Genomic DNA, 15,299 nt, shown 5'->3' on the forward strand with positions numbered 1-15,299 from the left:
TTCCTACAGCATGGAAGTAGGCCATTCAGCCCATCGAGTCCACATTGGCCCTCTGAAGAGCATCGCACCCAGACCCACCCTCTTATCTTGCATTTCCCATCACAAATCCACCTAACGTGAACATCTTTATACTGTGAGAGGAAACCCACGCAGACATGAGGAGCATGTGCAAACTCCACGTTGCGTGAGAGTGGAATCGAACCCAGGACCCTGGCACTGTGAGGCAGCAGTGCTGACCACTGAGCCACCATGCTATACGGTGGATGGTTCTGTGCTCCGTGTATACAGAGCTGTGTGTGTATGTGTGTGTCAGCAAGTGATGCCCATAACTTTGTTGCGTGTACTGTGTGTATTTCCCCAGTTTCGAACCATCTTCTTTAGCCACTGCATCCATCACAGCGTGGGGACACACTCAGCGCCATAAGCAAGGGATGTTTGACCCAGGGACAGTGACAGAATGGCAATATTGTTACCAATCAGGGCTTCCAAGGGTAACTTGGAGGGGAACTTACAGCTGATAGTGTTCCCATGCATTGGCTCGCCTGGACCTCTGAGTGATTGAGGTCCTGGTTTGGGACCATGATTACCAAGTTGCTGAAGGCCATCTTGTACAGAGTGGACACTGTTCCTGCTGGACAATGGTGGTGATCCTGGAGCTGGGCAGATTCACACTAATGACCGTCACATTCCTGACTGGTGCTTTGTGGACAGATTTTGGGGATTCAGGAGGTGTTGCTCTTTTGCGAACACACAACCTCTGACCTGCTCTGTACCCATCATATTCACGTGGCCGATCCAGTTAATGTTCCCTTCTCAGTTCAAGGTTCCATGCATGGCCTTGTCACAGGCCTGCCAAGTCTGGGAATTAACTGCTGCACATGGATGTTAGGAGCCAATTCAACCTTGGGTTCATCACACCAAGGGGAAAGGGTCATTGTCTGCTGGTTGGGGCGTACATATTGCTGTTCTTACCCAAACCCAAATGTTGCCCAGATCTTCCTGCAGCTGGATAAGGACTGCTTCAGTAACTGAGATTTTTGTGATGGGTGTTGCACGGAGTTAGGATGTGACTGGACCATTGGTTCACTCAGTGATAACAATGCAATTGGCAGAATGGCCAATTGTCATTCTGTCGTTTGTGTCAATCATTGAATTCCTTTTTGAACTTGAATGATTTTATTGTCACCTGTATTTTACAGTGAGAGATACAATAAAATACAGTGAAATTCTTTCCTACATTGTCACATATGGCACCATTTTGATAGTTTAAGAATAAGGAGACAAAAAAACCAAAAAGGTATAGCTTAAAGAGAAGCCGGATCAGAACTGCCATTGCCTCACTGCTGTCTACACCGGACCCAACTAATGTCAAAGTGGCCAATCCTCAGGTGCCATCTTTTGCGGCTGGGCCCATTCGCCTCCACCACTGCCCTGTCAAACCCATCAACACATCAGTGTGTCTGTCAGTATGTCTGCGTGTGTTGTGTATGGAGTGGGTTTGAATGTGGTTGACTGTCTCTGTGAGTGTGTATTTTATTTGGAGTGTGTATGAGAGTGTGCCTGTGTGTGTGGTTGTGTGTGTCTGTGTGAGTGTTGTGGCTGGAATGTGTGTGCAAGTGCGTTAGTGAATGTGTGTTTGTGTGTGTGTGTGTGTTCTGTCTGTGAGTGTGTCTGTAAATATCTATGAGTGTCTGAGCGAGTGTCAGTGTGTTGTGCGTGTGTAGAGTATGTCTGTGAATGTGTGTGTGTTTGTGTGAATGTGTCAATATGTGTGTGCCTGTGTGTGTGTGTGTTACCGTGTCTGTCCCGTCAGTCCTAGTGTGTGTCAGTATGCCAGTACATGTGCCTGTGTTTGTATGTGTGTGTATTAGTGTGAGTGAGTGTGAGTGTGTGTCAGTGAATGTATCAGTGTGTGTATCTGTACAGTCCCTGCTCTGTCAGTGTATGCCTGTGTGTGTGTCAGTGTGTGTATTAGTGTATGTGTGTCAGTAAGTATATCAGTGTATTAGTGTGTGAGTGTGTGTTTCTACAGTCCCCGCTGTGTGTTAGTGAGTGTGTCAGTGAATGTGCCTGTGTGTGTGTGCCTGTGTGTGTGCTAGTGAGTGTATTTGCTTGTGTGTGCGTGCCAGTGAGTGTATTTGTGAGTGTGTCAGTGAATGTGCCTGCGTGTGTGTGCCTGTGTGTGTGCTAGTGAGTGTATTTATGTGTGTGTCAGCGAGTGTGCCTGTGCGTGTGTCAGTATGTGTGTTTCTGTGTGTGTGTCTGTCTATACAGTCCCTGCTGTGTGTCAGTGAGTGTGCCTGTGTGTGTGTGCCAGTGAGTGTGTGTCTGTGTGTGTGTCAATGAATGTATTAGTGTGTGTCAGTGAGTGTATTAGTGTGTGTATGTCAGTGAGTGTGCCTGTGTGTGTGTGTCAGTGAGTGTATTAGTGTGTGTATGTCAGTGAGTGTGCCTCTGTGTGTGTCAGTGAGTGTATTAGTGTGTGTGAGTTGTCAGTGAGTGTGCCTGTGTGTGTGTGTCAGTGAGTGTATTAGTGTGTGTGTGTGAGAGAGTGTGCCTGTGTGTGTGTGTGTGAGAGAGAGTGTGCCTGTGTGTGTGTGTCAGTGAGTGTATTAGTGTGTGTGAGTATGTCAGTGAGTGTGCCTCTGTGTGTGTGTGTGAGTGTGCCTCTGTGTGTGTGTGCCTGTGTGTGTGTGTATACAGTCCGTGCTGTGGTTCCTGTGGGTCGCTGCTGCCTGTGGCACGTGTCTGGGCGTGAATCTGTAAAAACTCAGCAGGAACCAGACTCACAAAGGCAGAGAGAGGAGAGGGGGAAGAGCAGGGGACGCTGTGGCTATTACTCCCGACCACCGAGGAACAGGGGAAGAGACGGGGGAGAAGATGAGAAGCACACGCCGACAGCCGCGGGATGTCCCGTTGCAATGTGCAGCTTGGAAATGACAAGCTGGGGGAATCCCGGAGCAGCAGTGCAGAGGGCTCTGTGATCAAACAGCCCCCGGGAGGCTGGGACAGCTCTCTCTGTCTCTGTCTCTGCTCCTTGCCCAGTGGACAGGGGGTTTGGGAGAGAGAGAGAGCTGTGTGTGTGTATTATAGAGCTGGAGGCTGGATACAGGCTGTATTCCTGGAACTCAGAGCGGACCCAGAGACTGGAAGCGAAGTGACAGAACCAGCTAATTGCACGATGCTGCTCCCCACCATCTCCCTCCTTTTGAGGCTTCTCGGTAAGTCCCAACTCAACTGATTTAAAATAAACCCCGTCCCTTCTCAGTTCCTTCTCCCGGAATACCAATCGCGTGCCGATTCTATATTTCGAGTTATTTAAAAGATAGTCAGTCGATCTAAAATTCAGCCCAAGTTCCTTCACGATCTGCTATCTCTTTTGAAATTAGGATTTAAAAAAAAATATTTTCTCTGAGTCAGTTGCTGATGTTATTAGAAACAAAAAGAAAACACAGGCAGATCAGATAAGGAAGTATTGAAACGTGCCTTTGAGACCGTCACTGAGGACCAGTGGTCATCTGAAAGCTCCATGTACAAAGGCACTGCAAATTCATTCTGATTTCAGAACGATTCTCATCTTATCAGAGTTTTTAGTTCAACTTTATAATTGAGTTTTTGATAATTTAACAAAAAGAATTGGAGTAAAAAATATGCTCTATTTATTAAAACATTGCTGTCTACACAATATTCTGTATACCATCCCATCTGTCCAACAATACCATCCCAATACTGTCTATACCATGACCATCTGCCTAATGCTGTGTACACTATCTCCCCAGTACTGTCTATACCATGACCATCTGCCTAATGCTGTGTACACTATCTCCCCAGTACTGTCTATACCATGACCATCTGCCTAATGCTGTGTACACTATCTCCCCAATACTGTCTATACCATGACCATCTGTCTAATGCTGTGTACACTATCTCCCCAGTACTGTCTATACCATGACCATCTGCCTAATGCTGTGTACACTATCTCCCCAGTACTGTCTATACCATGGCCATCTGCCTAATGCTGTGTACACTATCTCCCCAATACTGTCTATACCATGACCATCTGCCTAATGCTGTGTACACTATCTCCCCAGTACTGTCTATACCATGACCATCTGCCTAATGCTGTGTACACTATCTCCCCAATACTGTCTATACCATGACCATCTGCCTAATGCTGTGTACACTATCTCCCCAGTACTGTCTATACCATGGCCATCTGCCTAATGCTGTGTACACTATCTCCCCAATACTGTCTATACCATGACCATCTGCCTAATGCTGTGTACACTATCTCCCCAGTACTGTCTATACCATGACCATCTGTCCAACACTGCGAATACTATCTTCCCAATACTGTCTGTACCATCCCATCTCTCTAATCTTGTGTGCACCACCTTCTCAGTACTATGTATACCATTATGAACTGTTCATTTGAAAAGCTCAGCAGGTCTGGCAGCATCTGTGGAGAGAAATCAGAGCTAACATTTCGGGTTGAGTGACCCTTCTTCATCCACTGTTCTTTCGGTTTTTTACCATCTGTTCAATGCTGACTGTCCCCATGCCATCTTCCTGGTGCTGCCTGCACTATCACTATCTTTGTCATGCTGTGGGTAACCTCACCAGGCCAATGCCGCACAGCTGAACCTGTTGCATGGTGCCACGAGAGGTGTTGGGATTCAAAACAACCCAAAGTTTCATAACTTACAGAACAATACAAAGAATAATCGAATGAATATACATGATTGGCTGTTTGAATAACCCAGCAGTGTTGTAACCTTGTTTAAGCTCCTGCTAGCAATATGCAGGAATTAAGCTTCACCCATAGTCAGTTGTAAGGAAGCGTGTCTGTGCAGCTTTGGTCACAGATTCCCATCAGGCAGAGCAACAGGCAGAAAGTTTCATTAGGGTGAGCTCCACACTTATGGCCAATGTGCAAAAACCAATGCAATAGAAAAATAACATACAAAAAATGGTTCCTTCATATATCTTGAGATTTCATTAGAAATGCTGGTCAAGGTTTATAAATGAAGTGACACCGCTGTAACAAAATTACAATGTTAAAAATTCCACAACACCAGGTTACAGTTCAACAGGTTATTTGGAAGCACTAGTTTTTGGAGCGCTGCTCCTTCACCTGACAAAACAGCAGCGCTCTGAAAGCAAGTGTTTCCAAATAAATCTGTTGGACTATAACCTGGTGTCCTGGGATTTTTAGCTTTGTCCACCCCAGTCGAACACTGGCTCCTCCACATCATAACAAAACTGTAGCATTCTATAACAAGATGCATTAATCCCCACTCTCCCCAGCCCCCCCCACCCCCATCCACGTTCACCAATCCTTTTACATCTCTTGCTGCTCGGTGACACAGTATTCTTTATAAGGTTGTGCCATTTCTGTTTGTCGCAGAGAAACAAGCATGCAATGACTTTATGAAAAATCTGATTGCAGATGGGCAGCCATTTTTCTGCGTCCTGATATATGGCAGCAATTCTGCCTCAGAAAGGTTTTTTCAATGTATATGACATGAAATGTTGGTGCGAGGTTTGTCGTTGGACTGTGAAGTGGTGACAAATCACAGATGTTTAGTACACTGGTGCTCTAATTATCTGAACCATTCCATTATATTCTAGACTGTGCAGTAATTCACTCCCAAATCTCCATTATTCTGGAAAGAACCCAACTTTTTGCTTATTCATTTGTGGGATGTGGGTGTCGCTGACTGGGCCCAGCATTTATTGCTTGTCCCTAGTTGCCCCTTGAGAAGGTGGGGGTGAGCTGCCTTCTTTATCCACTGCAGTCTCACCCACTGTGGGTAGACCCACATTGCCCTGAGGGAAGGAATTCCAGGATTCTGACTCAGCGACAGTGAAGGAACGGCGATATATTTCCAGGTGAGGATAGGGAGTGGCTTGGAGGGGAACTTGAAGGTGGTGGTGTCCCCATGTATCTACAGCCCTGGTCCTTCTAGATGGAAGTGGTCATGGATTTGGAAGGTGCAGTCTGAGGATCTTTGGTGAATTTCTGCAGTGCTTCTTGTAGATGGTACACACTGCTGCTACTGAGCGTCGGTGGTGGAGGGAGTGGATGTTTGTGGATGTGGTGCCAATCAAGCGGGCTGCTTTGTCCTGGATGGTGTCAAGCTTCTTGAGTGTTGTTGGGATTGCACCCATCCAGGCAAGTGGGGAGTATTCCAATGTCAACAGGAAGTGGTTAGGTTGTCTCTTATTGGTGATGGGCATTTCCTGACATTTGTGTGGGGCAAATGTTACTTGCCAATTGTTAGCCCAAGCCTGGATATTGTCTAAATCTTGTGGCATTTGAATATGGACTGTTTCAATACTCGAGGAGTTGTGATTGGGGCTGAACATTGTGCAATCTTCGGTCAACATCCCTCACTTCTGACCTTATGATGGAGGGAAGGTCATTGATGAAGCAGCTGAAGATGGTTGGGACTACGAAACTACCCTGAGGAACCCCTGCAAAGACGTCCTGGGGGCTGAGATGGCCTATCTCCAACAACCACAACCATCTTCCTTTGGTATGACTCCAACCAGAATGTTTTTCTTTGATTCCCATTGGTTGGGAATCTTGGATGGCATCTTGATGCCATATGTGGGTGAATGCTGTCTTGATGTCAACAGCAGTAGCTCTCTCCTCCTAAGTTCACCTTGTTTGACCATATTTAGATGACTGCTTTAATGAGATATGGAGCTCAGGGGCCCTGGCAGAGCACCATCTGGGAATAGGTAAAAACAATGGCTGCAGATGCTGGAAACCAGATTCTGGATTAGTGGTGCTGGAAGAGCACAGCAGTTCAGGCAGCATCCGAGGAGCAGCAAAATCGACGTTTCGGGCAAAAGCCCTTCATCAGGTGCTCTTCCAGCACCACTAATCCACAATCTGGGAATAGATGAGTATCTTATTGCTGTGTAATTGTCACTTAATATTGTCATCATTGCGAGAGGGATGGCGTTTAAAAAACAGGGAGGTTATGCTGCAGCTGTACAAGGTGCTGGTGAGGCCACACACCTGGAGCACTGTGTGCAGTTTTGGTCTCCTTACTTGAGAAAGGATGTACTGGCACTGGAGGGGGTGCAGGGGAGGTTCACTGGATTGATTCCAGAATTGAGGGCATTGGCTTATGAGGAGAGATGAGTAGACTGGGTTTATGTTCATTGGAATTCAGAAGAGTGAAAGGAGCTCTTATAGAAAGATATAAAACGATGAAGGGAATAAATAAGATAGAAACAGGAGGTTGTTTCCACTGGCGAGTGGAACTAGAACTAGGGGGCACAGCCTCAAAATGGATAGGGTCAGTAATCAAGGTCTTTTCCCCAGGGAAGGGGAGTCCAAAACTAGGGGGCATAGGTTTAAGGTGAGAGAGGAAAGATTTCAAAGGGACCTAAGGGGCAACTTTTTCACACAGAGGGTGGTGCATGTATGGAATGAGCTGCCAGAGGAAATGGCGGAGGCTGGTACAATTACAGCATTTAAAAGGCATCTGGATGGGTAAATGAATAGGAAGGGTTTAGAGGGATATGGGCCAGGTGCTGACAAATGGGATAGATTAATTTCGGACATCAGGTCAGCATGGATGAGTTGGACTGCTGGATTTGTTTCCGTGCTGTACATCTCTATGACTCTATGACTCTAAGTCAATACAGCATACTGCAAATTTCAGACACTGACACTGAGCAACATTCTGGGTGGTCCACTGCCAATTTTATGCTAATGCAGAGCAGACATAATACTGTTTCTCAGACTGCAGAGTGGTTAACAGTGGTGTTCCCAGGGGTCGGTGCTGGGATCACATTTCTTCATATGTCTAAATGTCTCGGCATACAGGATAAAACTTTCAAAATTTGCCAATCATACCAAATTTGAAGGAATTGGAAACGGTGCAGATGATAACAGCTGACTGCAACAGAGCGTGAATAGATTGGCAGAATGGGCAGGCAAGTAGCATATTGTTTATAATAAAAGTTATAGTAGAAGCTGATAGTACAGAGAAATGTGGGGTAATATTTTATGGTAGAATAAATAGGGCGATACTTAATAGTGCAGTTCAAATTTAGTGTGCAAGGTTAGACAGACCTTGGGATTCATAACGATACAGTTTTGAAAATGGCAGGACATTTAAAATTTGATCAGAGATATTGGGTTTTATGCATAGATATATCGAGTGAGAAAGCAGGGAAATTCTGATGAGCCTTTATAAAGCTCTGGTTAGGCCCCACGGATTGTGTACAGTTCTGCTCACCACGCATCAAGAAAATTGTGTGAGGGTCCCAGAGAAGGTGCAAAGGAGATTCCCCAGGATGGTTTCAGGAAAAGGTTCCGTGTGGAGGAGGTGAGGTCATTCTGTCCCGAGTGAAGGAAGTTGAATGGAGATCTGTTGAGTTGTACAACATTGAGACCCAGATATCGATGAGAGGCAAAGGAAAGTTGCTCCTAATATTATATCAAGGGCAATAACTCTCACCTTACATTTGGAGTTCTTATCTTCTGTCTAATCTCTTTGGCCTAATGCTGTAATGACATTCATGGACCAAAGGCATTTAGTGCATGTGCCTTCCTTGCTCAGGAGTATAGGAGTTGGGACGTCATGTTGAGGTTATACAGGACAATGGTGAGGCCTTTTTTGGAATACTGTGTCCAGTTCTGGTCTCCCTGTTATAGGAAGGATATGATTAAGCTGGAGAGGGTTCAGAAGAGATTTACCAGGATGTTGCTGGGTATGGAAGGTTTGAGTTATAAAGAAAGGCTGGACAGGCTGGGACTTTTTCACTGCAGCACAGGAGGTTGGAAGGCAACCTTATCGGAGTTTGTAAAATCATAAGGGGTATCGATAGGCTTAATGGTAGGTGTCTTTTCCATAGGGTGGGGGATTTCAAGGTGGGGGGAATATTTTTAAGGTGAGAGGAGAAAGATTTATAAAAGACATGCAGGGTCAATTTTTTACACTGAGGGTGGTTCGAGAGTGGAATTATCTTTCAGAGGAAGTGGTAGATGTCGGCAAAATTACAATGTTTAAAAGGCACTAAATAAAGGGTTGGAGGGAAATGGGCCAGGAGCAGGCAGGGTGGGACTGGTTTAGCTTGGGATTATGGTCAGCATGGACTGGTTGGACCAAAGGGTCTGTTTCTGTGCTGTATGGCTCTATGACCAGTGGATGAAGGGTTAATGATTTAGGGCATATGGGAATGAGATAGGTGAGGAAGAACTTTTTTACTGTCATGGTAACGAACTGGAACCTATTGCCTGTGAGAGTGAGGAATGTGAGGAGGATTAATGGTGTCAAAAGGAAATTGAGTACACACTTGAGAGAAATAAACTTACCAAGTTATTGGTGTATGGTGGGGGAGTGAAACTGGCAGGATTTTAATTCAGACTTGTTGGATGAATGCCCCCTTCTGTACCATAATGACTCTATATAATGCCCAGTACGGAATCTAATCAATCTAATCCATAACATGCAGCATTAAATATATTCTTAAACATAGAATTCGCACTCTGGTGGAAAACTGTGTGATCTTCTGGGACAAGTGATAAATCGACATTAAAAACCCAGGCCAGTTTGGAAAACAATCTGGGAAATTAATCTCTCAACCCCTCAGGTAACTGAAGTGAGTCCAGGACAGCAGATTAGCTCAGATTAATGTCATACAAAGCCATCTCTACCACAGGTAGGAATAGACCCTGCTCTTACTCTAAATACTGTCATTATAAACATACAAACATACGGACAAAGAACTAGAGTACTGGATTAGTGGTGCTGGAAGAGCACAGCAGTTCAGGCAGCATCCAACGAGAACTGCTGTGCTCTTCCAGCACCACTAATCTAGTATTTGGTTTTCAGCATCTGCAGTCATTGTTTTTACCCCAAAGAACTAGAGTACACCATTGGGCCCCTCAGACCTGCCTCACTGTTCAGTAAGGTCATGGTCGATCTGGCAGCAGTCTCAAATCTACGTTCTTGCCTGCTGCTGGTAAACTTCCAGCCTCTTGCTTAATAAGAATCTATCCACTGCTGCCTTAAAAAAATACTAAGCACCTCTTCTTCCCCCACCTTCTCAGGAACAGAGTTCCAAAGATTCACAACTCTCTGAGAGAAAGGGTTTTGCCTCATCTCTGTTGTTGGAGTGAAAGTGCAGATTGGGGACAATGGGAACGTAACACTAGGGATCATTTGCTTCCAGGAGATGAAATTGGAAGGGTAGGGGTGGATTTTTCTTTCTTTATTCATTCACAGGATGTGGGCATCACTGGCTGGTTTCTTGCCCATCCCTAATTGCCCCGGAGGACGTGGTTTGTGAGCTGCCATCTCGAACTGCACCAGCCCTTGGGTTTTTCGGAAGGTGCCCCCAGTGCTGTTAGGAAGGGAGCTTTAACACCGTGACAGTGCAAGAGTGGAAATGCAATTCCACGTCAGGATGGTGTGGGCCTGACAGGGGAACTTGCAGATTGTGATGTTCCCATGTACCTTCTCTGTTTAGGTGGTAGAGGTTGTGGGTTTGGAAAGTCCTATTAAAGTGCTTCAGTGAGTTTCTACATCCATGGAAGACATTATCATCACTGTATATCAGCAGTGAAAGAATGTGCAAGTTGTTAGCTGGTGTTTTATCCTGGATGGTGTCAAGCTTCTTGAGTGATTTTGGAGCTGCACCCATCCGGGGAAGTAGAGACGCCTGACCTGTGCCTCGTAGATCATGATGTGGAGCTGCCTGTGTTGGACTGGGGTGGACAAAGTTAAAAATCACACAACACCAGGTTAGAGTCCAACAGGTTCATTTGGAAGCACTAGCTTTCGGAGTGCTGTTCCTTCAGCAGGTGATTGTGGAGCAGGATAATAATACACAGAATTTATAGCAAAAGATTACAGTGTCATCAACTGAAATGAAAAGTTGAACAAACCTAGATGCTGTTAAGTCTTTCATCTCTTAGAATGGGTTGCAGGTTTTGGTTCATTAAAATGTAAATCCCAGAACTTCTTTTAAGTCACTTTCTCGAGATAACTTAAGGTTTTATTAAAAAAAGTGACATCTCAATTGAGACAATGAGTTTGGCATCTCAGCATTAAAGGTGTGAGGTTAGCGTGTGATGGACAGACGATGGGGAGTTGGTTTCTCATCTCTGTCCTGTACATTAAACCATGCAATGTGTATGGCTGGTCTAGTTCAGGTTCTGTACACAAGCATCTCTGGAAATGTGAGGAATGGGATGGTGATGGCATGGGTAATAAGATGGAATTAGTTAAGTGTGGCAAAATAGCAATTTTTTTGGTACTTAAAAATTATTCTTTGTGCAGAAAATGAAAACTCACAAGGTTTTAATGAAAATGTTTTAGAAACATTAATTGGTGAACTAAAAGAACACATTGTTATGATCTGAGCTGATGCCATTAGTGGATAAGTCAGATCCCAGACTGAAATAAAAGCAAAATACTGCAGCTGCTGGAAATCTGAAATAAAAACAGAAAATGCAGGAGAAACTCAGCAGGTCTAGTAGCATATGTAGAGAGAAAAACAGAGTTAGTATTTTGATATTTTAGAGTCATAGAGTTGTTCGGTATGGAAACACACTTTTCGGTCCAACTCATCAGTACCAGCCTAAATTAATCTAGTCCCCTTTGCCAGCACTTGGCTCATATCCCTCTAAACCCTTCTAGATGCCTTTTAAATGTGACTATTGTACCAACCTCCACCACCTCCTCTGGCAGCTCATTCCACACACACACCACCCTTTGTGTGAAAAAGTTGCCCCTTAGGTCCCTTTGAAAGCTTTCCCCTCTCACCCTAAACCTATGCCCTCTAGTTTTGGACTCCCTCACCTGGGGAAAAAGACCTTGTCTATTTACCTTATCCATGACCCTCATGATTTCTATGGAACTGGGCAGAGTGAGTCTCTTAATAAAAGCAAATTACTGCGGATGCTGGAATCTGAAACCAATAGAGAAAATGCTGGAAAATCTCAGCAGGTCTGGCAGCATCTGTAAGGAGAGAAAAGAGCTGACGTTTCGAGTCTAACTGACCCTTTGTCAAAGCTAAAAAAAGGGAGAAATAGGGAGGTATTTATACTAGGCTGAGAGAAGGTGAGCCATGGCTCCAGAAGCAAATGCAGCAATAAAGAGGTGATAATGACAGTGCATAGAGAGATTATAGGGAGATTAGGAGCTGTGAATGACTGGTGCTGTGTGACAAAAAATGTGGGGGATGGGGGCGAGGGGTGAAGCAGAGGCAAAATAGAAAACAGGTGAGAAAGGTAGCAAAGGGGGAAGAGGAGAGGAAAAAGGTGATGAGAGAGTAGGGAGCGAGAGAAAGAGAGTGAGTCTCTTCCTTAAATTTTTAATCAACAGAGTTTAGATGTTGTCAGCTTCCAATAACCTCCTTCAAGGTTTTACCCAAACACCTCTAAGAAAAGGGTTGGAAAGTGTGGCACTGGAAAAGTACAGAAGGTCAGGCAGCATCCGAGGAGCAGGAGAATCGATGTTTCGGGCATAAGCCCTTCATCAAGAACGTGGAGGGGGAAGGGGGCTGAGAAATAAATAGGAGGCGGGGCATGGGGTGAGGGGCAGGTAATTGGGAAGGTGATGCCCACCTGCATCCGCCTACACCTTCCCAGTTACCTTCCCTATTTATTTCTCAGCCACACTTTTCGACTCTGGTCTCCAGCATCTGCAGTCCTCACTTTCTGTCGGTCCCACTAAGAATGGAAGAAGTTTACAGACGGAGGCCATTCACTCCAGCCCATCACCTTGTGCCAATCTCCTGCTTTTTCTCCATAACCTTGCATATTATTTTGATCCAAATAATCACCCAGTGCTCTCTGCTCTGAAGCTTTCAACTAAAAATCTTACACTGCGGTAAGCTGTTTCCTAACCTTCCTGAATGAACTGCTTTCTCTGGGATAAACTCTTTCATGCTTCCAAACTCAACCAGCGCTACAGAACTGAAACCAAACACTCTCTGAGTTATGGGGTTTTTTTCTCCAAAGTGAAAGGAAACCCTGATTCTTCTAATGGGAAGCAAATAAACGCTCTTCACAGTTTAATCTGTCTGTTTGTAAAATTCTCCCAAAGAAACAAATTTCCATTCTCACTCCAGGGACTGACTCCCACAGTGAGTTAAAAAATAAACACGTGGCTCCAGCAATACTATTAAGTGAATCATTAAACTCCCTCAGTAGGCTCTTCAGAGGGTCGGTGTGCACTCAATGGGCTGAATGGCCTGCTCCCCCACTGTAGGGATTCAATGGTTCTGGCTCAGTGGTCCATTTACTGTTGAAACAAATACTACATTTCCTGGCTTGTTATCAAATGTGTGGGGGAGAAAGACAACCTGAGAAAAGTTGATTTGTTTTCCCCAGTGCCTGTTATCTTTTAATTTGGTTTGAGGCTGTGCCGAGCTGCTTTCTGAATTCTCACCATCTTGAAAATCCCATCAAATGGGGATTATGAGGAGCAATTTAACCTTACATTTTAACAGCAGGCCGCAAGGTTAAATTTTTAGCTCCTGTAAATGTCTCTATAAATATCAATCTTTTGTCTCCGTATACATAGTTTCGACATTTGGCCGATGACATGAAATGGAAAATACTCGATCATCCGTGCACTGAGTACCACCCTTGATTTTTATTTCCATCGACATTGAGATGTATAACAGAAGGCTGATCTGATGTCACCCAAAGTCGAAAGTACAATGTGATAATTGATCATTCAGCCTTGTCTCCAGAGCCCTATTTTATAAGTCACCTTTTACTCTTTACCTGCAATCAACAATATTGTTTCTGCCTGAGTTTCACTTTATTCTCCATACTTCCCCCCCACCTCCCCTCAATCTGGCTCACTTAACTTCAGTAGCCTGCTGTGTTTCTGGTGACAGAGTAGGCCCACATTTCTTTAGATTAGGCCATTTGGTCCATTCAGACCAAGCCTAGCAGGTGAAACTGTGATCCCTTTACTGAATGTGCTCCAGCATAGAAGCAGTGCCTCAGAATATCAGAAATAGGAGTAAAGACCTGTCATGCCATTCAATATCATAGTAGAATCCCTACAATATGGAAACAGGCCATTCAGCCCATCGAGTCCACACCGATCCTCCAAAGAGCTTCCCACCTAGGCCTCCCTATCTGCTCCCTGTATTTACCATGGCTAACCCACCTAGCCTACACAATATGGGGCAATTTAGCATGGCCAATCCACCTTAACCTACACAATTCGGACTGTGGGAGGAAACTGGAGCACCCAGAGGAAACCCATACAGACACAGAGAGACAACTCCACACAGACAGTCACTCAAGGCTGAAATGTCCCTTATGCCATGAAGCAGCAGTGCTAACCACTGAGCCACTGTGTCACCCGTATGTTCAATCTTATGTCTCAATCTGGTTAGATTTTCTTCCCTAAAGGACATTATTGAACCAGATGGGGTTTTTCTGAAAGAAAAGCTGGGAAGGTTTTCACTGGATTGTAGCAAGTTGAGAGGTGACTTTATCGAAGGTTATAAAATAATGCGGGGTATAGATAGATTTAATGGTAGTTGTCTTTTCCCTAGGCTGGAGGATTTGAAGACTAAGGGGCATGCTTTTAAGGTAAGAGGAGCAAAATTTTAAAAAGACATGAGGGGCAATTGTTTGACACAGAAGGTGGTTCGCGTGTGGAATGAATTTCCTGACGATGAGATGGATATGGGCACAATTACATTTAAAAGACACTTGGATAAGTACATGAATAGGAAAGGTTTGGAGGGCTGATGAAATTCAACATGAGCAAATGTGAGGTTTTGCACTTTGGAAAAAAGAATACAAGCATGGACTACTTTCTAAACGGTGAGAAAATTCATAAAGCCAAAGTACAAAGGGATCTGGGAGTGCTAGTCGAGGATTCTTTAAAGGTAAACATGCAGGTTGAATCCATGATTAAGAAAGCAAATGCAATGTTGTCATTTATCTCAAGAGGGTTGGAACATAAAAGCAGCGATATGCTACTGAGCCTTTTTCAAGCTCTGGTTAGGCCCCATTTGGAGTACTGTGTCCAGTTTTGGGCCCCAGGAGGGACATACTGGCACTGGAACGTGTCCAGCAGAGATTCACACGGATGATCCCTGGAATGGCAGGTCTAACATACGAGGAACGGCTGAGGATCCTGGGATTGTATTCATTGGAGTTTAGAAGATTAAGGGGAGATCTAATAGAAACTTACAAGATAATACATGGCTTGGAAAGGGTGGACGCTAAGAAATTGTTTCCTTTAGGCAAGGAGATTAGGACCCATGGGCACAGCCTTAGAGTTAGAGGGGTA

The 15,299-nt window shown here is 44.7% G+C and overlaps 1 protein-coding gene across 2 annotated transcripts in view; it reads left to right on the plus strand.

Annotated features, from left to right (window-relative positions):
• Positions 1 to 2,761: 2,761 nt before the first annotated feature.
• Positions 2,762 to 15,299, plus strand: part of LOC140492251 (GDNF family receptor alpha-4-like) — a 34,312-nt gene continuing 21,774 nt past the window's right edge. For both annotated transcript variants that reach the window (XM_072591179.1, XM_072591180.1), the window contains exon 1: positions 2,762 to 3,221. In XM_072591179.1, coding sequence (XP_072447280.1) covers positions 2,909 to 3,221 — 313 coding nt within the window. In that variant the 5' untranslated portion in view covers positions 2,762 to 2,908. The remainder of the gene's footprint in view (positions 3,222 to 15,299) is intronic.

Source organism: Chiloscyllium punctatum, chromosome 20 (genome assembly GCF_047496795.1).
Source record: "Chiloscyllium punctatum isolate Juve2018m chromosome 20, sChiPun1.3, whole genome shotgun sequence".
NCBI lineage: Eukaryota > Metazoa > Chordata > Chondrichthyes > Orectolobiformes > Hemiscylliidae > Chiloscyllium > Chiloscyllium punctatum.